We start from the raw sequence: 22,496 nt of genomic DNA, 5'->3' as shown, positions 1-22,496 counted from the left end.
TACTGTTGTGTAAATTGCCAAAGAACGGAAAAAACCTTTATCTGCTATGCAAAGCAGACATTTATGCCCGCCCATGGCCTGAGAGAAGGCTTTAGAGTTGTGTGGCTTTACTCTCTACTTATATTGCTACACTTATGTATCTTGTGTTCCTATGACTGCACACAGTCGTCTGCATTGTAAAAGTTTTAGAGAATTCCTTTAAGTCAAAGCCAGAACTAAAGGAAATCCATCAACAAAGAGGTTGTGATTTGTTACTGCAACTCAACTGTGTCAGATTATGATTCGTTCCACTTGGCATCCTTCCCTTTAATAGACAAAGCTTCTCTGTGTGTATAAGTAGTATATTGCACCCAGGGATACCAGGGATAGTAACATTCATTGTGTTATGCTATGAACCTTTACCAAGGTACAGAACCAGTCCAAATAAAGGGGTGTCAACAGAGGTGACAATAACATGAGTTCCGGCATTATAGACACCTGTGAAAACATTTTTACGCATTGAAAAAAGTCCCGGCATTTCAACACTGTCCGCTTTGCCGGGGGTCTTCTGAACTGGAGGCTCCTTGGCTGGGTATAGGAAAATAATATATAGCGGTAAAAAAAGATAAAAAAAAACTGCTTTGCCATCCAAAAATAAAGTATGAATAAAAAGTGAGCTTAAAGGGGTATTCTCATCTACATAATTATTTTTAAATTTGTAGATAATTAAAAGTTAAACATTTTTGCAAATATAAGTAATTAAAAGTTCTGCAGAGTTTTAAAGATTTTCTCTAACTTTCTTAGCGGTGACAGTCTGTTATCTTGATCAGTTGCCAATGGTTACGACCACTAATGCAGAGACTTTCTAAGGTCAGAAAATCAGCCAAGATTTCCTTATTGTGGTCGGGATATCTTCTGATACATGTAGTGTCCCTGTCTGATATCCCAGCTACAATAAGAAAATCAGAGCTGGGTTCCTGACAAGTCCCAGACCATAGAAAGTTTCTGCATTAGTGGTCGTAACCATTGGCAACCGATCAAGATAAAAGACCATCACCACTAAGAAAGTTAGAGAAAATCTTTAAAACTCTGCAGAATTTCTAATTACTTATATTTGCAAAAATGTTTAACTTTTAATTATCTACAAGTATAGATATGATTATGTACATGGGAATACCCCTTTAATAGTAGAAATGAAAACTAGATTTGAATATATAGAATATGAAAATGAAAAAAATTGCGTTTTTTAAAGTTTTGGATATTTGGAAACCTATTAAAACATAACAAAAAAGGCTATGCACATTTGGTATCGATGAATATAAGGAACATGTCATTTTTGCCACACATTGAACACTGTAAAAACGAAACCCTAGATTCTCTACTTATAAATGGAGATGATTATAGTAATGGTTTCCCTGCTTTTCTAGTGACTTCTTAGCATTATGTCTGTTACTCTTCCGGAAAAAAATGTAGTGTCAGTGTTTTCTTTGTGTTCCATTACATTTCAGGTTTTATTTTCCAAGTGCTGGTTAGAAATCAAAGATGCTGTTAGGCTACACAAAATTTTGTTAAATAAAAAAAAAAGGGAGAAATGGTTGAGGTCTACGTGGGTTCTGGTTTTTCTCATGGACCTGTTCACATCAATGGTAAATCAGGTGAAAACACATCTGAGAGTCCGATCCGTGAAAAAATAGAGATTATTGTGTTTTTCATGGATTCCATTCATCCAAGGAACTTTATCCTGCAAATAATATCTGACCATACCTATTTTGAACATTCTAGTAAGTGATGTTTATAGGTTACATAGTTATGTTTAGGTTACATAGTTGTCCATTTACTGTTGACTTGTATTACTTTTACAGTGCATAGTTGTAATATGTCCCATGAATGCACTTTCTATCTATGCGTCCTATGACATCCATTAGGAGGGCTACTGCTTCTTATATCATCCATGTATATGTTATCACATTTCTGTATTTTTCATTTTGACCCTTCTACTGTATTGTAAACTGGTTTTCTGTTTTTAGGTGTCTGATTTGAATGGACTACTTAACTGCATGCTCTTGGATCTCAAGGAACATCCCCAGAAGGCTGATGGTTTGGGGCAGCTGCTATTTGAGATGTGTAAAGGTGTCCGAAACATGTTCCACTCTTGTGCTAATAAGGTAATGAACTGCCTCAGAAAGAAATGTATGTTCATGTGCTCATAGTTCAGTATGTAAGTATTGCCCAAGGCAACAGCTATGAAATGAAAATTTCTATAGAATGCCTCCCTCTCCTAACTATTATCTTACTCAAATACAGTACTATAAAATGTATTATAAGCATTATATAATAAGTAACCCTTTACACTGTATGATTTAAAGGGAATGTCAACTTTTTTTTTTTTAATCTTTCTTTCACTGTGAGTGTGGTTTTTAATCAGCACAAAATTATGTTCTAATGAATTTTATGATATGGTATATTTTTATGGAGCGAGAAACATATACACATAATTAAATGATTAATCCCGTCTCATTGCTAGGATATAAAATCATTTTAGTTTTGACTGGGGGGGGGGGTCTAACTTCTGGGATCTTTACCAGTTGTGAGCATAAAGGGGTAACATAGTCATAGAATGTTGTGTTGCCTACACAATCTTTACTTGAGCAGCAGTGTCTACGGGCACTAAATTTGGAGCAAATATTCAACTCCGTTCCATTTAAGTGAATTTGGCCTGTAGAGGAAGGCAGAAATCATGTAGAGATCATGTAGCGGAAGGCAAAAATGGAAAGCAGCACACTCCTGGTTTGAACCATAGGGTAGTAAGTTAGTCCAGTGTGACCCCAAAATTCCTCAAAAATTGGGGGACACTTCACTGTTTCCGGTAAGGGCTAAATCTTTGTAGTAACAGCAAAGAGCCTGACATGGGGGTTGCATCCAGCTGGATAACAGTCTGTCCCAAGGACTGTGGCCGCTGTAGTAGTATATGGGTGGAGATTACGGTATGTCTTTAGAGACATACAGTGTATCGTCATATACGCTGTGTAGATAGAAGAGCGCAATATTTAGAATTACATTCTTTCCAGATGTGTACATAGTCTGCACATGTTTAATTGATTAACCGTAGATCATGCCTAATAAATGTTACTTTATCTGCAACTTTCTGACTATGTTGTTTGGTAGGCAATGCAACTCCTTCTGCAGAAGATGGGACCGGTAACCGAGAAGGAGGAGTCGCTTCCTTGGACTTTGGTGGGAGAGGTTTTCAAGCATTTTGTGGATTCTGCAACATTATATATCCACAAAGAACAATTTGAACCCCTTTTTAGTAACATCCAGGTATGATCTCACATGAAGCAATAAAAATGTAATTTACAGATTAGAAACCATCAGTTCAACTATCAAAAGCATAGACCACGCCCCTTTGTATGTCTTCACGTTGATGGTAGACATTTGCTAGTGGAGCAGTGAACCTGTGATATTATACTCACACCAATTCCCATCTCTTTGTTAACCAAGCATTCTATTTTCTGGGAATGCATTTGCCTTACATGCTGTTATATGCAAAGTTTTGAACTAGTTGTATGTTCGGAGCTATATTTATTTTTAGAAGCATAGCAAACTCTGCTTATTATTTTACACTACTTCGGGAGATGTTTTTTTTTCAGCAAATACATCAAACAAGGCAAAAATGTCTACCGAGCTGAAGTTATTTTCTAAATGTTAAGGCTAGTTCACACGGGGATTCCGCGTGTGAACATTCCGTCACGGCTTTCCACTCTGGATTAAGCCCAAATGAATAGGCCTAGTCTGGAGGGTGCTGTCATGAGGCGGACGCTGAATCAGCCGCGGAATCCGCCTGAAGAAAGGGCAGCTCGCTTCTTTTTTACACTAGTGGGAACAAACCGCTAGCGGAAAAAAGAACGTTAACGGTCTACGTAGACCTATATTGTGAAGGGGTGGATTTTGAGGAGGATTCCGCACCAAAATCCGCCCCCTCTTGCCCCGTGTGAACTAGCCTTAATGGACGTTGTGGTTAGTGGAGAATATCGCAAATCTGCTCTTGTAAGTGCTTGTTGTGGAAACTGTAATGTACAGGGATGAACACATTGTGTGGAGTATAGTAGTATTAACATGTGTTTCTCTTCTTGAAGAATACACTTACGGAACTAGCTGGAAAAATGACTCTGGATCACAGTGCTGAATGTTCAGATCAAATCGAACGGGTACTGGACGCCTTAGCTATTTTGGTAGAACATGGCAAGGGTTCAAAGGTCACCCATCCAGAGCGCGTATGTATGGTAAGTCCATCCTGACTCTGTTCAGCTTGCTAAACCTTTAATTTTACTAGAACTGTGTATGATTGATTTTTATTTTGTTTTCATCTTCTTAGACCTTAACAGACATGCTGCGAGTCCCACACATCTCATCATCTTGCTGCAGTAAACTTCTCTCCATTATATCTACTTTACTTCTCGATGAAAACATCTCTCTGTCAGCCTCTGACATTGAAGGAGCTGTTAATAAGGTATATTACATGGCTCAAAATATTCATCTCTATATTTCTATATTAAAATTTCAGCAAATTAAATCTAACAAGGTAAAGTTTTGCAAATTGTGTTGTACATAATGCATTTTTTTATTCTTCTACTTTATATTGTTAGTTTTCCATGCCAGTCACTCATATCGCACACTATGTACTTTGGGGATCACACAGTCATATTTTCATATTATGCCTGAGCTAGTTTTATAGGAAATGAATCAACCTATGTTTGAGCGGGTGCCGTATAAACATGAGGAAACCATACAGATATACTGTATGCAGATGTTACCCTGGTGGGCTATGAAGCCACGGCCTCTGTGTATCTGCAATGAAAGCTGTATAGTTAGCTCTATGTATATAACTAAATATTCACATTATTTTCACAATTTTATGGAACAATCAGCTAGAGGAGTGATAAAGGAATCAAGTGCAATGAATAACCAGAGTGCATATTGCATTATGTGAATTTCCCCAAGGTGGGACTATTAAAGGATTATCTTATCTTCTCTTGTAGGTTCTTGAAAGTGACTTTCCAAGGGTGTTACTTTTGGATTTTTGTGAAAAAATGTTCAACATGAGGCAATTTGAACAGGCAAGTATTACTGATAAATGTGTGATTGGTAAGCGCCTACCGCTGGGGACGAAACTCACAGTGATGGCCACCGCCTTGGCTAGGCTATTATTGTAGGCTAACTACAAAGAGGAGCTTAAATGGTAGGACTGATGTTTGGCTGAATACTAATGACTGCTAGATAACATGCAAGACAAGATTATAAAAGACTGGTCTGCCAGGATACTTGCTTCTAAACCCCTGAGGATGGTGCTTGCTCAGTAAACATGGTAGTGGTAGTATTCATCATTATAGGTTCCAGCACCTTCCTCTGATATTAGTTCTATATAGACCACAGTTCCTGTGTCTTACTGCCAAGAAAAACAATAATACTTTGGCAGCCATATCAGCATCATATTGTTTTGCAAGCTGAAACAATGATGCTGATATATTAATGGTGCTAATACATCAACATTACAGGGTAAATAGTTGGCTACAGGCAGAATTTCATTCACAGAAATTGTTAGTTATGAGCCAATGTGGGCTCTATGGTTTTAAATGCGTTTACCCAGGTTTACACCTTACAGATCAGCTGTTTAGAATTCACTTGTTTATGTAAGCACTGGGGTCTTTTTAATGGAGGGCACAGGGCTGTACATTAACCCCTTAACGCTAAATCACGTACATGTACGTCAGGGAATGTGGTTAGTTCCCGCATTCCCACGTGCATGGAAGTGATGGAGACCTCACGGGCTCAGAAGCAGAGCCTGTGCGATCTCCATGGGAGGCCGACTGTATCTGACAGCCAGGCTTCCCCTGTAGCAGCAGGGACGGTGCGGTGATTGCACCGACCTCCACTGTTTAACCCTTAAGGTGCCATGATCCATAGTGATCATGGCACCCTAGGGGTTTAGCCGGCTATAAAGCATGCTGCCGGCTGCATAAGGAGTCTGTGTTGGTTGTAATTTACAGCTACACGCTGCTTCTTAATCCCTCCTCCCATCGGAGCGAGCTCAGATGGGGGGAGGGTTAACCCCTTGGGTGCTGGGATGAGAGGAAGCTAGTCTATGCATCTGCATAGCTAGCTTCCTCTATAGACTGCAATACACGTGTATTACAAGTCTATAGTTAGTATAGAACCAGCAGTCCTTTCTGATCGCTGGTTCTAGTGTGCTTACAGCACAAATAAAAAAATGTAAAAAAGGTTTTTTTTTTAAAAAAAAAATAATAGTGTGTAAAACAAACAAAACAAACATAGTTATAAAACCCCACAATCTCCCTTTTTCTATACAAAATGAATTACATAAAAAAAAAACCAAAATATTAATTAAAACAATACATGTTTGGTATTGCCGTGTCCGTAACCACCTGTACAGTAAAAGTGAAACAATATTTAACCTGCTCAGTGAACGTCGGGAAAAAAAAAAAACCGCCAAAAAAGTTTTTTTGCACATTTTGCCTTACAAAAAATGCTAAAAAAAAGTGATCAAAAAGCCATACATCCCCCAAAACAGTACTAATGGAAAGCACAGGATGTCCCGCAAAAAATAAGCCCTCAACCCTGTAAACCGAAAAATAAAAACATTACACATCTCAGAAGATTGCGATGCAAAAATCATTGATTTATGTCCCCAAATGTGTTTTGTTCTGCAGAATTAGTAACACATAAAAATATAATATAAATGAGGTATCGCCGTAACTGTACCGACCCGCAGAATAAAGATAATGTTACTTATACTGTTTACTGCATGGCGAAAAACTTAAAAGATAAAATGCAATGCCAGAATTGCTGTTTTTTTTTTTTTTAATCCACCAAGAAAGAGTTAATAAAATTTATTCTATAAATTGTAGGCACCCAATAATGGTGTCATTACAAAATACATCTCATGCCGCAAACAACAAGCCCTTATATGGCCACGTCACCAGAAAATTAAGAAAAATATAGCATCTAGCAATGTGAAGACAAAAAAATCACCAATCATTAGAACACAACTGGCTGTGGCAGGAAGGGAATATATAAACTGTGTGAGTGTATATCAGGGGACACCCCAGATTTACAGCTTACAAGGCAAGACACCAGAGGTGACCCCCAAAGTGACCCGCAGAGTGACTCCCCCAATCATAGGAGTTACTGGGACATAGTAGGGAATTTGGTGTTTTCAATGTCCTCCGCACAGCTTACATATTCACTTTTCACCATCCGCTGTGCATTCCCGCCTGCAATACTAATACTCACTACACCCATTGGTAAATTCTTTCAGGGGTGCAGCTTTCAAAATGGGTAACTCTTTGGGAGTTCCACTTTTCTGGTACCTTACAGGCTCATGACAAACATGACATGACGTCCAGATTCCAAACCTCTAAATCTCCAAAAGCCAAATAGCGCTCTTTCCATTCTGAGCCCCGCCATGTTCCCACAACAGATTATGGCCACATATGGGGTATTTCCGTGTTCAGGAGAAATTGTGTAACAAACTGTGGGGGGCTTTTTCTCCTTTAACCCCTTGTGAAACTGAAAACTTTGGGGATAAAGGGACATTTTAGTAATTTTTCATTGACACATTCCAATGTTAGTGAAATCTGTGAAACTGCCATAGGGTGAAAATGCACACTACACCCCTTGTTGAATTCTGTGAGGGGTGTAGTTTCTAAAATGGGGTCACTTTTATGGGGTTTCCATTGTTTTGGTACTCTAGGAGCTCTGCAAATGAACATGACGCATTAAAACTATTCCAGCAAAATCTGCTTTTCAAACTCCCTGTGTCGGAGCGACACAGGGAGTTCCCTGTGTCGGAGCGACACAGGGAGTTCCCTTCCCTTCCATGCACTGCCGTGTGCCCAAAAATCAGTTTACACCCACATGTGGGGTATTTCTGTGCACGGGACAAATTGTGCGATAAACTGTCAGATGCATTTTCTAGTTTAACCCTTTGTGAATGTGATAATTTTAGGTCTAAATGAATGTATTAGTGAAAAAAATGAAATGTCTAAATTTCACCCCCATATTATTTTTATTCTTATGAAAAGCTTAAAGGGTTAACAAACATCCCAAATGCTGTTTTGAATAATTTGAGGGGTGCAGTTTTGAAAATGGGGTGATTTGGGGGTGTTTCTATTATATAGGCCTTTATAATTCCTTTCAGAACTGAAGCGGTCTCTAAAAAATGCGTTTGGAGAATTTTCTTGTAAGGGTGCATGCACACTACGTAACGCCGGGCGTGTATGAGAGCCGTACACGCCGGCGTTACAGCAGGGCTGCCGAACACTTCCCATTCACTTCAATGGGAGCGCTCGTAACAGCGGCGTTTACGAGCGCTCCCATTGAAGTGAATGGGAAGTGTTCGGCAGCCCTGCTGTAACGCCGGTGTGTACGGCTCTCATACACGCCCGGCGTTACGTAGTGTGCATGCACCCTAAATCTGGAAAATCGCTGTTACACTTGTAAGCCTTGTAACGTCCAAAATAAATTAAAATACAATCAAAAGATGATGCCGATATAAAGCAGAGATATGGGAGATTATATTTATTCATGTATTTGGGTGATATTGTTATCTGCCTGAAAAGCAGAGAATTTCACATTTTGAAAATTGCTATTTTTTTCCAAATTTCCATCAAATTTCCTATTTTTTTTAATAAGTAAATACAAAAATATTGATTAGTGTTTACCACTAACATGAAGTATAATGTGTTATGAGAAAACAATCTCAAAATCACTTGTGTAAGTTAAAGTGTCTCAAAGTTATTGCCATTTAAAGTGACACATGTCAATTTTGAAAAAATAGGCCTGGTCCTTAATATACTTTTGGGCTGTGTCCTTAAGGGGTTAAATAGGAATTTAAAAAAATCTTTGTCTAGTACTAACACTCTTCGTTTGGAAATAGCTGAACAAGTCAATGAAGTCTCAAATCTACTGCAACCTGTTTTGAATGTACCAACTTTTGTAAAGCCAACTTAGCTTGGAAAAGGGGGATTAACTGAAATACTTTTCTGTAAATTAGAGGCTTCAATAAAAGTAATAATTTTGGAGTACTTCTGCTTGACCCGTTTCCCAATTATGAGGGTTTGTATCAGACCAAGGTTTTTTCCTTCCTTCTTCAGCCTATAGGATTCATTTATTTGTTGGACTACCCATGCCCAAGATGGCAGCACCTCACCTGACAGATTACTCCAAAGACAGTTCTGTAGTTAGTGATAATACTTGTATTTCATATAATGAGCACGGCTTTGATTGCATATAGTGTGACCTACTTGTGATACCTTACTGAGACCACTCTGTCCTATGAGTAGCTCTGCCTTTTTTAATCGCTATACAGTACTAAGGGTTAGACATTGATACGTATGTCCTGGAAAGTCTTTTTTTTTTTTTTTTCTCTGTATTTGCTAAAGGTTGTTTTCCTTTTACTAATCTTTAATAATAAAAGTTATCTTTAATAATTGTTAGAGGAAAAAAAAAAAAAAAAAAAAAAAAATATATATATATAGTCCTATGAAAAAATTTGGGCACCCCTATTAATCTTAATCATTTTTAGTTCTAAATATTTTGGTGTTTGCAACAGCCATTTCAGTTTGATATATCTAATAACTGATGGACACAGTAATATTTCAGGATTGAAATGAGGTTTATTGTACTAACAGAAAATGTGCAATATGCATTAAACCAAAATGTGACCGATGCAAAAGTATGGGCACCTCAACAGAAAAGTGACATTAATATTTAGTAGATTCTCCTTTTGCAAAGATAACAGCCTCTAGTCGCTTCCTGTAGCTTTTAATCAGTTCCTGGATCCTGGATGAAGGTATTTTGGACCATTCCTCTTTACAAAACAATTCAAGTTCAGTTAAGTTAGATGGTCGCCGAGCATGGACAGCCCACTTCAAATCATCCCACAGATGTTCAATGATATTCAGGTCTGGGGACTGGGATGGCCATTCCAGAACATTGTAATTGTTCCTCTGCATGAATGCCTGAGTCGATTTGGAGCTGTGTTTGGATCATTGTCTTGCTGAAATATCCATCCCCGGCGTAACTTCAACTTCGTCACTGATTCTTGAACATTATTCTCAAGAATCTGCTGATACTGAGTGGAATCCATGTGACCCTCAACTTTAACAAGATTCCCGATGCCGGCATTGGCCACACAGCCCCAAAGCATGATGGAACCTCCACCAAATTTTACAGTGGGTAGCATGTGTTTTTCTTGGAATGCTGTTTTTTTGGATGCCATGCATAACGCCTTTTTGTATGACCAAACAACTCAATCTTTGTTTCATCAGTCCACAGGACCTTCTTCCAAAATGAAGCTGGCTTGTCCAAATGTGCTTTTGCATATCTCAGGAGACTCTGTTTGTGGCGTGCTTGCAGAAACGGCTTCTTTCTCATCACTCTCCCATACAGCTTCTCCTTGTGCAAAGTGCACTGTATTGTTGTCCGATGCACAGTGACACAATCTGCAGCAAGATAATGCTGCAGCTCTTTGGAGGTGGTCTGTGGATTGTCCTTGACTCTTCTCACCATTCTTCTTCTCTGCCTTTCTGATATTTTTATTAGCCTGCCACTTCTGGGCTTAACAAGAACTGTCCCTGTGGTCTTCCATTTCCTTACTATGTTCCTCACAGTGGAAACTGACAGATTAAATCTCTGAGACAACTTTTTGTATCCTTCCCCTGAACAACTATGTTGAACAATCTTTGTTTTCAGATCATTTGAGGGCGGGCTGTCCATGCTCGGCGACCATCAAACTTAACTGAACTTGAATTGTTTTGTAAAGAGGAATGGTCCAAAATCCCTTCATCCAGGAACTGATTAAAAGCTACAGGAGGCGACTAGAGGCTGTTATCTTTGCAAAAGGAGGATCTACTAAATATTAATGTCACTTTTCTGTTGAGGTGCCCATACTTTTGCATTGGTCACATTTTGGTTTAATGCATATTGCACATTTTCTGTTAGTACAATAAACCTCATTTCAATCCTGAAATATTACTGTGTCCATCAGTTATTAGATATATCAAACTGAAATGGCTGTTGCAAACACCAAAATATTTAGAACTAAAAATGATTAAGATTAATAGGGGTGCCCAAACTTTTTCATAGGACTGTATATGTATATATATATATATATATATATATATATATATATATATATATAAAATATTATTTTTTGGCTGATATTAATATGGATTTCGATTGGAGCCATAATGCAGTCATGTAAATAAAACCTCAGTCTGTATCTTTGTAACCCTTCAGTCTGCTTTTATGTTTCAGCATCTCCTGCCAAGCCTTTTGCAGTATATTCTCCAATTCTTTACTGAGGATGATATCACGGCTAGATGTGAGGCTATGGCAATCTTGACAAAGCTCATTCTGGAAAAGGCTGAACCCCCTGCTGTTGCTTCACTGGCATTCGAAAAATATCCACTTGTATTTGTGGAAAAGTCTGAAGTGTAAGTTTATGTAGATAATATTAGTCACGTGGAATGGTATCAGTTTTGATTGTCCTTCATTCTTTATGCTAAAAAAATCCACATGTTAAAATGAATATTTTTACATGGATAAAATACCATTTCCACTGCATTGTGTCTTTATATACACATGGTGCTGTGTCCCCCAGTGAAATAAGCGAGAGAAATAAATGCTGATTTCTAAATTATTCATATTCTGTTGTAGGGGCTGTTAGTGGTTTAGTGAACTTACCTTTTTTGTGTCAAAGTATAATCTTGCTGCCTCCGAAAATGAGATATTCAGAGATCCCAGTTTTATTATTTTACACAAAATAGATCAGTCTCTATAATGGCATATAATCGGGTTAAAAGCGATGTTGGGTGTGGTGGACTTTCTTTAAGGCTAAATAATACTAAGCTCAGATTTGTGTGGAGATATTAAAAGGGTGACCTCTGGGCCCTACCTTGCCACATATGCGTGCAGCTTTGGCCATTATAGTTTATGGAAGTGATGGAAAAAATTGCGGTCACGCCCACAGACTTTGGATAGACTCAGGATGGGTTCACATCTGCACCCAATTGCTCCGTTAGACAGGTTTCCGTTTCCTGCCTGAAACTGGACAGGAGACAGAAACTTGTAGTCATTTTTCAAACCCATTCATTTGAATGGGTTTGAAAAGTGTCCGGCCGTGAGCGCCTGTGCGCGTTTTGTGCTCTCCGTTTTGTTTTTTTTTAACCGGACACAAAGAAGGACATGCAGGACTTTGTGTTCAGTTAAAAAAAAAAAAACGGTTTAGCTGCGGAGAGCACAAAATGCTCACAGCCGGACACTGTCTGCTAGGCTTCTGTCTTCTGTCGGCAGAAAACGGAAACCTGAAAATGGAGTTCAGGCGCTTGTGTGAACCCGCCCTTTGTGGTAAAAGCAGTTACTGCCATTAAGTCAGCAAGTCACAGTTTCCTTTTCTCCCAATAGGTATATCTCTCAAATGTGTGTGCTATAAATACTTCGTGTTAATATCTTTTTATATGTGAATATTGAATTGTCCCTATTCTCTCTTCCGTTTAGTGCACATCTAAAAAGTCAAGCTGGCAAGCAATCCCCAGTGCTAGACCATGTATTGTCTTTGGTTACACTGTCTTCGCATGAGGATGTCCGTGAACTGTCCTATTGTTGGGCTGCTCTAGTGATCCTACCCCACTTAAGGTAAATGTCATATGGAAATAGTTGGAAAAATTTAGTAGCCAAGAGCAATTATACACTTATATAAAAAAAAATTATATGTAAAAAAAAAAAAAAAAAGTCAAAGTTATGAAGTCTAAAACTTAGCCATTATGGTCTTCAAGATGCTGAACTGAAAAAAAAAATATATTTTTCACAAAGATAACATTAAAATTGTTTTTTTTTTTCTTTTTTCTCTTCAGGCCTTTTGAGAAGGATAGAATCGTTCCCGTTTTAACCCAATTTATAGAAAATCTTTTTTCATTGATGAACCAAACACAGTTTGCTCGAGGTAATTTGCAAAATCTAGAAGCTAAGTGTAGTATGAGAGGTCTTCAATAGATAAAGAGGCTTCTTCTGCTTCAATGGTTCAGCTAATATTATTTATAAAATCAGGTTTATGGGCTCTGTTTCCCATGTGGTCCCATTGTAAAAATCTGATTTATATTTTGCTTTAAATAAAAGATTTATTGAGAATTTCATAAGGTATAATATAAAAAAATGTATGTTTAACATACACCTTTTCTACTGGATATTATTCTATAGAGTGTCGTAGTCTACTATGTTATTTCACACCGTTTTATTTTTGTATTTATTTTTTTGGTTTACTGAGTTATATTGACTAGACGGAGACCTAAATAATAGAACTCTTTTGGTCTCTTTCTGACTAACATATTCCTATGGGTGTGGCTGGGCAATTCATCAAAAAATAATTGAAATCCAAACTTATATAATCAATGTGAATGATTATTTCATTTATTTTTCATTTATGCCATCCTGTCTCACACTGCCATTGGATAAATAATGTGTCTCTAACTGTACGCTGTCCAGTCAGGATTGCAAGTATATGAATAACTGATGGTGTATAAGTAGGCAGTGTGGGATGTAAAAATGGGAGAGTCCTAAAATAATTGTTCATTAATTGTAATTGTAAACTGTTCAATCAATCGTGATTTTGATTTGCGTCATAATCGCCCAGCTCTACCTATGGGCACATTTAGTGTGTACAATGGAAGCTTTCATAGTGTATACGCTGAATGTATATCACAAGCATGATGTGACCATAGTTATACATTTATATGACCAAAAACTGGATGCAACTAATTGCTGTTTTTGATAAGGCTTCAGAGTTTGCCCCAAGCATTATGGTCCTGCAGACAGCTGACCAAGGGGGTGTTCACACTTGTGCCCCTGTCCATCCATTGTGTTTCCGTTGTATTTCCTGGAGAAACTGGATGGATAGGGGGCGGCTTGCCGACGGTCAGTTTTAAAACCCATCTATTTGAATACCCCCGGTGTCCGTATGCAGCCTCTCCGCCTGGAAACCGTTTTTTTTTTTTTTTTTTGCACGGACACAAAGTTGGACATGCAGGACTTTGTGTTCATCCCAAAAAATGGTTTTCAGGCATAAAGGCCGCATATGGACACTGATGGTCACCTTGAAAAACCCATTCAAATGAATGGGTTTTAAAACTGACCGCCGGCAAGCTGTCCCCTATCCAGTTTCTTTGGGGATTAGGATGGAAACCCCTTGGCGGACAGCAGGTGCTAATGTGAACACCGCATGACAGGGGTGGTGGCCTGTCCTAAGAGAAGGCAGTCAATGTTGTTAATCTGGAAAACCCTGTGTCCTTTGTCCAGCAGTAGGATGGCATGGGCACGGATAATGATTTGTGATGTGGTTGTGTTTGACTTACCAGCATGTTTCTCTCTGCCAGATGTCCTGTTTGTAGCCTGCCAAGCTGTGAGTACTCTACTTAGTCTGGACGACTCTGCTGATGTTCTGCAAGTGCTGCCCATGGAACGAGTGAAAAGCTTGTTACTGTAAGTCTCACAAATTTTTGTTGTATAGTTAAATTAATGTTCTAAAAGGTTTGATGATGGTTTTGATAGTTTAGTGATTGAAAGGCCTCTGTAAAGTTCTGTAACCGATTAGACAAGAAAGTTGACTGTTCTAATTTATAGCTCTTTATGAGCCCCATCTTTATACTGTAGGGCCAGTGGGGCTTTGCCTTATTCCCCAAGTCCATGCTGGTGTTGTTGTGACCATTTGTCATTGTTTTGGATGTTTCTTTTTTAGCAACATTTTTCTTCCAAGTATTATGCTCTTGATTTAAGTGCAAACCTGTGTGTCCGTGGTATGGATCTGCATTTTAGATATAATTTGTATGAAGTTACCTGCACCTTGTTTTTTGCTATTTGTCTAACTTGCTATGATTCTTTGCTTTTAGTGCTGCTCCCTGTGATCCAAGTGCATTATTGCTGGCTGATCTTTACCTCACTAGACTAGTTTTCTGTGGCTATCAGGAGCAACTTTCTTATGACATCCTTCTGGAGATTTTTTCCAAGTTACAGTATAATTTGTCAAGCAACTCATCAAAGGTAAATAAAGAGTTTTTTTTTTTTTTTTAAAGTCAATTCTCATTTGTATCAAACCACTTTATGAATATTAAGGGGGTTGGTCAAGAAAATAGTAATGTATTATACCGTATGTTATTAAATAACACTTCACTGCAAATGATCATTATGCAAAGCAATAAATAATTTCTGGTGTTATTTAGGTGCGGCTCTTGACTATTCGGATTTTAAGCCACTTTTGCAATCGACCGTCTGCTGGGCTACAGGTAATGGAATATTTCAGCAGCACTGTTTTAGTCTGAACTGTATTTATATTAGTTTTTTTGCATTCTAATAACATACATTAAAAAAGGAGAAGGTGTGTGGATAAGTATATGATCTCGCCTAAGGGGACAGATACTAAAAAAAAGTTGGGAACAAATAACAGAACATGAAAACAAAGCAGCAAGTGTACATAGACTTCAAGGGATGGTAACCTTCAGGGAGTGCAAACTCAACAGCGGCTCCAAAATTATAAGCATAGTACTATAACAGACACCGTAAACAAAACATTCCGAAAAGCTATGTGACCAGTAAGGAGGTTCATCTCCCACAGATAACCAGACTGATCCATAAGACAAGGGTATATACAAGGGTGAAGGGATCCATCACTAGGACTTCTGAGGACTCTAATCATTTTCAAACTCCACTACAGAAACAGCTGAAAATTGGTGGAGAGAGAAAAGTCCTACACGAGAACTTTTCTGTTCGCCGGCTTCGGTATAAAATGGTGGAAACCCGACTGACACCAAGCAGGACCCTATTGTAGCCTATGCTGTCCGCGAGTAACCGCAGTTTTAGCGGTCCGGTTCTCTGTCATTGGGGTCCCCCTGAGAATCTGAACAACGGAGTACCCAGCACAGTTGTGAGCCCAGCTTTAGAAATCGAGAGAGAGGCAGTGAGGTGTTCCAAGGCATGAATCTTACTCTTCCTAGAGAGTAGCACCATTCTGTAGGTTTATCATGAAAGGAGGACTAACCAGTACTTGTCTGATTTCTAGGAACCGAGAGAAGATGAGAACTTGACAGTGTTTTCCATTCTCCTTCAAGCTGAGCTTGTCCCGGCTACTGTCCATGAATATCGAGAAAAATTGCTACAACTTAGGAAGCTTAGGCATGATCTTGTACACTCAATTACAAAGGAAGATTTTAAGGAGGTTAGTTGGACATGCGTCTTCTGGATATCCAGTCCATGTATGCATTCTGTCTGTTTGCTTTGAGCCTGCCCTATCCCCCTCCCACCATTCCTTATTCTTGTTATTTCTCTACCGCTCATTTCTTATTCTCATAATTCCTGCATTGTCTTGTTTTCACCTTTTTTTTTTTTTCTTTCTTCGCTTCTTACTTCTACTACTTTGTTTTGTTTTCAGGTACCATTGAGATATTTAATGGCGATGCTTTATGTTAACTTCAGTCCTCTCTGGGACCCTGTGATTGAGCTTATTGTGTGAGTATACATATATTATGTATATAGCCTTGTTTAACCCTTTCCTGCACCACACCATACTGTTACCTCTTGGACAATGGAAACCTTGCTTACAGCACCTGCCATAGACGATAACCTGATTACAAGTGTTTATTCCTTTCGGTGCTGTAGCCAATAGCAACCTAAGGGTTCCCCTATCTTCTGCATGACCCTCCCATCCTTTCGTATCACCAGAAATGTTATATTAAGTGGTGAATTCATGCCCATACATTGGACTCGGTTTCTAATATCAGCTACTGAGCTTGAGCTGCGGCATGTGGTCAGTGGGCTCACATATTAGTTATGTGACTTTATTTATTAAAAGGCGGCTGGATCATTGTACCATACAAGCCCTCTGACCTCTGATGTCTTTCTCTGTCCTCATAGACAGCAAGCTGTTGTAAGCCGGGCCTTCACTGCTATTGCTTGATATGTTAATTCTGTGTCAATTGTTATGTCAAAATCTGTTCATGTTCCTTCTGATTTGTAAAGTGTTGTGAAATATGTTGGCGCTATATAAATAAAGTTGATGATAATAAATATTATTATTTATAATAATAATAATAAAGGTGTTGTCCGTGAAATACAATTTTTTTTCCTGGAGGCCAGGGAAGGTGAAAAATTAAAAAAAAACCTTACTCAGATTTTCCCAGAGCACTGGTGTTCCCCCTGTTGGACTGGACAGTGGCCTGGAACATTGGGGACAGATGAGTGGTTGGGGGGGGGGGGGGGGTGTCTTGTGTTTTTTTTTTTTTTTTCACCTTCGCTGACCTTTAGTTAAAAATGAGTATTTATGGCTATATTCATAGGATATTCTATTCCCTAAAAGTGAATTGAGACAGGTACAAATGTGTCGCTCCATTCCCTTGTATGAAAATAGTTCTGGGTGGAATAGTTCAATACATCACACTTGTCCTATTATAATTCCATATGCTAAGTGTTCGAATGCATTAGTGTTGTTTGCTACGCAGAAGGATAATCTGTCTGTGGGAATTGTGAACAGATGACTAGCTCACTGCTAAACCAGTAAGATTATTACCATGCCCACGTCTTGTCGAGGGCAGGGGTCATAGTGTAACATGTTAGGTGTGTTTCTAATTAAAAAGAATATATGGACTACTACAGAATAGTTGGATAGGGAACTGCTGACTAATTTAGGGCAGTGATAGCTCACGGGAGATATATTTGCCCTATAGAGTCGAAGCCCTTTTTTATTTACCCCTCGCCAGAGTCTGACTATTAGAAACGGATGCACAGGCTTAGGTTTAAAGAGGATACAATAACATTCACCTACTTAAAGAGGACCTTTCACCATATCTGGGCACATGCAGTGTTATATACTGCCCAGAAAGCTGACAGTGCGCTGAATTCAGCGCACTGTCGGCTTTCCCGATCCGTGCCCGGTGTAAAGCGCTATCAGTCCCGGTACCGTAGCGCTTTACAGTCAGAAGGGCGTTTCTGACCATTAGCCAGAGACGTCCTTCTGCCTCGCGGCGCCTATCGCGCTGTGCTGTGGAGCCGGGAGGAACTCCCCCCTCCCTCTCCTGATAATGCTAGTCTACGGACAAGCTGTGTGAGCAGAGGGAGGGGGGCGTTCCTCCCGGCTCCACAGCACAGCGCGATTGGCGCCGCGAGGCAGAAGGACGTCTCTGGCTAATGGTCAGAAACGCCCTTCTGACCATAGAAGAGCTACGGTACCGGGCCGTAAGCTCTTCACACCGGGCACAGATCGGGAAAGCCGACAGTGCGCTGAATTCAGCGCACTGTCAGCTTTTTGGCAGTATATAGAACTGCCTGTGCCCGGACATGGTGAAAGGTCCTCTTTAAATGGTGGTCTTTTCAGGCAGCCATGTTTTATAATTGTTGAACATTTACCTAATATAATACATTTATTTATACAGCACCAATATATCTCATTTGTTTAGTTGTAAAATACTAGGAACAACGACGGCAGTATGTGAATTGTAAACGTCCGGTTAATGTCACATCGTGTTCTGCTTGGTTCACCTGAGGCAGGAATGAATTGTCAGACGTCAGTGATTTGGAAAATGTCAGATACATTCTTTGGCTTTGGTCCTAACGTGAAAATCTAATCTTATTTCTTGTTCGCAGTTCTCATGCAAATGAGATGGAAAACAAAACGTTCTGGAAGGTGTTTTATGAGTATTTGGAAAAGTCTGCCGCTCATGCTGGTAATGTACCTTGGATTATACATTAACTCCCTTTTCCTGAAGATGTGCAGTGTTTACTATATGCATAAGCCATAATTTGACTAGGAATATATTACTCTGCACATTTACAGGGTTGTTTTTTGATGTCCCATTTTCTGAATACCTAGCCACTGCACTGATCAGCTATTTGTGACTGTCTGCTGGGTCCTATGCTATAGTGTATGGAGCCGCAATGAGAGAGGGCTCTGTACATTGTATTATTGTCCACACAACTTTACTGCAGCTTTGTACCCCTTGAAAGTGAATGAGAGCTGAGCTGCAGCGTCACATGGCCACTATATAGGATACAGAAACCTCTGTATATATTATAGTATTTGGTACCAAACAGTTATGGAGTTTGGATATTAATGGCCTATCTTGAAGAAAAGCCATAATAAAAAATAAATAAATAGGGAAATCCCTTTAAGGTTGAGTTCACTTCGGCATAATGATTTCCTGTTATAATGGTGCTATGATGTCTATGCTGGATGTGGATTTTAAAAGAATATTGGCATATTCCAATGAACTTCATTGACTTAGAATTAAAAAAAAAAAAAAAAAAAAGTGATAGTAGAACCCTGGTGGATACTGCGTGCCAGTGTACACAGTGCCTAGAAATACTTTTGGAAATACATGAAATGTTAAGATAACTATGTCTTACTGGTTTATATTCCTTCATCCATTCATTTTAAGTTTCACATGTTTGTTCTGCATTTCATGAGTTTTTGTTTCCCTGCAGAAAGAGAACTACAGGATGAGCATAAGGATGAGTTAGCCAACAACCAGACCAAGGACTGCGCTGGCTTCCATGCCGGAGAAATTGGAGTTTTATATGATGATATGGTGAAACATAGAACAGATGTCAATGACCGGACTGATTATACCAATTTCCGGTTTCTGCTCTGGAAAGCAATGTCACTCTTCCCTCACAGGGTGGAACCACGTTCAAGGGAACTTTCCCCTCTTCTCCTGAGATTTATAAGGTAGAAATATGGTCACTTTACTAAATGTGAAATCACAACTTTTTCTAAATGACTTGAATCTTTAGCACGCCAGTTAAGAACCAACCGCCGATAAATTTTTTTTTACTAAATCTGCCTCAGCCACTTCAGAAACTTCAAAATGGAGGACCTTTTATAGTAACAAATGCATTAAGTGAAACGTTTCTCTTAAAGGGATTTATGTTGTTTATAGGACTGACGACCTATCCCTTTTTTATCTCTCGAAGATCTGCAGGGATCTAACATTTGAGACCCCCACAGATCAGCTTTTTTAGCGATGTCACAGGCCATGTTACATGGCTTGTTTACAGCTCAGCCCCAATCAAGTGAATTGGTCGGAGCTGCAAAACAAAGCACAGCTACTGTGCAATGTTTGGCGCTGTGCTTGATTTTCAGTGAAGAAGCCGCAGCACTCGTCCATATGCTTATAGTCCCTTCAATCATCTGATTTGGCATAGGGGGGATGCGATTGTCCGATCTTCACCCATTTTCTATTAGCGAAAGAATAAGTTATCAGTCATATAAACTCAGAAACCCTATTTATATATCATAGTTTGAGGGAAATTGTATGAGGGATACATTGTAGCTTCATCCCCTATACTGCTCCCTTCTTTTTTGTACTATTGTGTAAACTAGCTATTTTTTGGGGAGAGAACAAGGTTTTTGGACATTGTGTCAGTAGCTGCAGGAGAAGGTGAACTATGCAATTCTGGAATATTCACTTTATATTTTTTTTTAAATACCGTATTTTTCGGACTATAAGACGCACTTTTTTTCCCCAAAATTTGGGGGGAAAAGAAGGTTGCGTCTTATAGTCTGAATGTGGCGCCCGGCACCCGCCGTAATAGAGAGGTGAATGCCGGCAAGGGATAGACGCCGGCACAGGTGCTGGGGCCTGAGACATCGCTGCGCTCAGCCAGCAGCGGCGATGCTATTCCGCTCCTCCGTCCCCCCGCCGCTGACTTCATGCAGGGCAGAGGAGCGCAGCGATGTCTCAGGCCCTGGCGTCTATCCCGTGCCGGCATCCGCCTCTCTAGTACAGCGGATGCCGGGTCAGTATCGGTGGCCCCTTCTCCCCCAGGGCCGGTCCCCACCGGCCCCGTACCTGTAAAGTTGCAGGCCGGCTCCTGCGTGGCGATATCGCAGGAGCCGACCTGTTCGGGTGACAGCCGGGAGCCTAATGAGGCACCCAGGCCTGTCACTGCTATATATTAGTATTGCGGCTGGGTCTATGACCAGCCGTAATACTAATAGACAGAATGTCCCATAGACGGCAATACAGTTGTATTGCCGTCTATGGGACTTGCAATCAAGTGACCGCAGGTTCAAGCCCCCGGGGGGGGGGGAATAAAATAGTAAAAAAAAAAAAAAACTTTAAAAATATAAAATAAATAAAAGTTCTAAATCACCTCCTGTCCCTAGAATATATATATAAAAGTAGAAAATCATATGTCATAAACCACTGGGTTTTTTTCAATACAAGGTGATCTAAGCAATAGATATTCCCCAAAATGGTAAACTAAAAAGTACTTCTGGCCCCGCAAAAAAAACCACTCTATGCATCCCCGTACAGCTGCAGGGTCACCTGTCAATGTGGCCTTGCAGCTGTTGCAAAACTACAACTCCCATATATTAAATATTTTACCAGTTTTTGCTTCAAATTTTTTTTTCCCTATTTTCCTCCTCTAAAACCTGGGTGCGTCTTATAGTCCGAAAAATACGGTATATTACAAAATCTTAAGTATTACAATAGTTACAGTTCACAGTCTTACTGACGTATGTTTAAAATGCATCACATACATGTAATTTGTTGGCATTATTGTTTTCAGCAATGAGTATTACCCAGCAGACTTGTTAGTGGCTCCTTCCGAAGATCTTAGGAAGTTTGACAAGGTAAAGAATTGCTCTGGGGAGAAAGCCGTTGATGAAGAAGTACCAATGGAAGAAGAAGGTAACGCAGAATCAGATGAGTTTGACAATGTTGGATCACAGACAAAGAAAACCAGAAGAGCTGCATCAAAGTAAGTGTCTGTTGTCAGTGCTCTTGAATAGTCTTTACTGAACATCTGATGTGTCTGGTATTGCAAGAGAGACGGGTTCAGTATAATTAGGCATCCGATAGGGTCAATTGAGGCTCGAAATTGGCGAAACAGACATCAGGATCCACACTTTATACCACTCATTAGGTGAAAAAGACTAACCAACGGTATGATTTATTTGATCAATAAAAATGTCTAGGATTACACGTTTCGGGGATGCAACCGCTTTGTCAGATCAGCAAACATATAGCCCTACATGTGATACAAAACAGACTTAGTTCATGTTATTGAACTAATTAGCATATTTCAGGAATTAAAAAATGAGTATAAACAAAATTATTCATTATAGAATAGAAAGCCCAAATGAAGGTAATTAATGTAATAGAATAATTTATGCATAATATAAAAATAGACAAAATGTACAAATACCAAGTGACTTGATAAAAAATATGCAAATCTATTCTCCAGGATGTAATTAGGAGAACAGTGCCTCTGTATGCTGCCGTCTAGGGGCAGCCCCCTTAACATCATGCATGACTCAGTTAATATGCCTACTGACATGATGTGGGGTTTATTGCCAAACTAGTATTTCTATTACAAAAGGGGTCAGGGGATAATCATACACATAAACCCTGCCTCATGTCAGTAGGCTTATTAACTGAGTCATGCATGAT

At 39.3% G+C, this 22,496-nt stretch overlaps 1 protein-coding gene across 1 annotated transcript in view; it reads left to right on the top strand.

Moving 5' to 3' along the window:
* UTP20 (UTP20 small subunit processome component) overlaps positions 1–22,496 on the top strand; it is a 72,018-nt gene that overhangs the window by 8,655 nt on the left and 40,867 nt on the right. The window contains exons 7-22 of the mRNA XM_075274627.1: positions 2,007–2,144; positions 3,145–3,300; positions 4,116–4,262; positions 4,355–4,489; positions 5,019–5,096; positions 11,317–11,495; positions 12,559–12,696; positions 12,915–13,003; positions 14,430–14,535; positions 14,943–15,093; positions 15,273–15,335; positions 16,109–16,264; positions 16,478–16,554; positions 18,685–18,764; positions 19,522–19,765; positions 21,613–21,804. Of these exons, the coding sequence (XP_075130728.1) occupies positions 2,007–2,144; positions 3,145–3,300; positions 4,116–4,262; positions 4,355–4,489; positions 5,019–5,096; positions 11,317–11,495; positions 12,559–12,696; positions 12,915–13,003; positions 14,430–14,535; positions 14,943–15,093; positions 15,273–15,335; positions 16,109–16,264; positions 16,478–16,554; positions 18,685–18,764; positions 19,522–19,765; positions 21,613–21,804 (2,129 nt within the window). The remainder of the gene's footprint in view (positions 1–2,006; positions 2,145–3,144; positions 3,301–4,115; positions 4,263–4,354; positions 4,490–5,018; positions 5,097–11,316; positions 11,496–12,558; positions 12,697–12,914; positions 13,004–14,429; positions 14,536–14,942; positions 15,094–15,272; positions 15,336–16,108; positions 16,265–16,477; positions 16,555–18,684; positions 18,765–19,521; positions 19,766–21,612; positions 21,805–22,496) is intronic.

The sequence above is a fragment of the Leptodactylus fuscus genome, chromosome 5 (genome assembly GCF_031893055.1).
Source record: "Leptodactylus fuscus isolate aLepFus1 chromosome 5, aLepFus1.hap2, whole genome shotgun sequence".
NCBI lineage: Eukaryota > Metazoa > Chordata > Amphibia > Anura > Leptodactylidae > Leptodactylus > Leptodactylus fuscus.
This window is presented reverse-complemented; position numbering and strand designations above follow the sequence as displayed.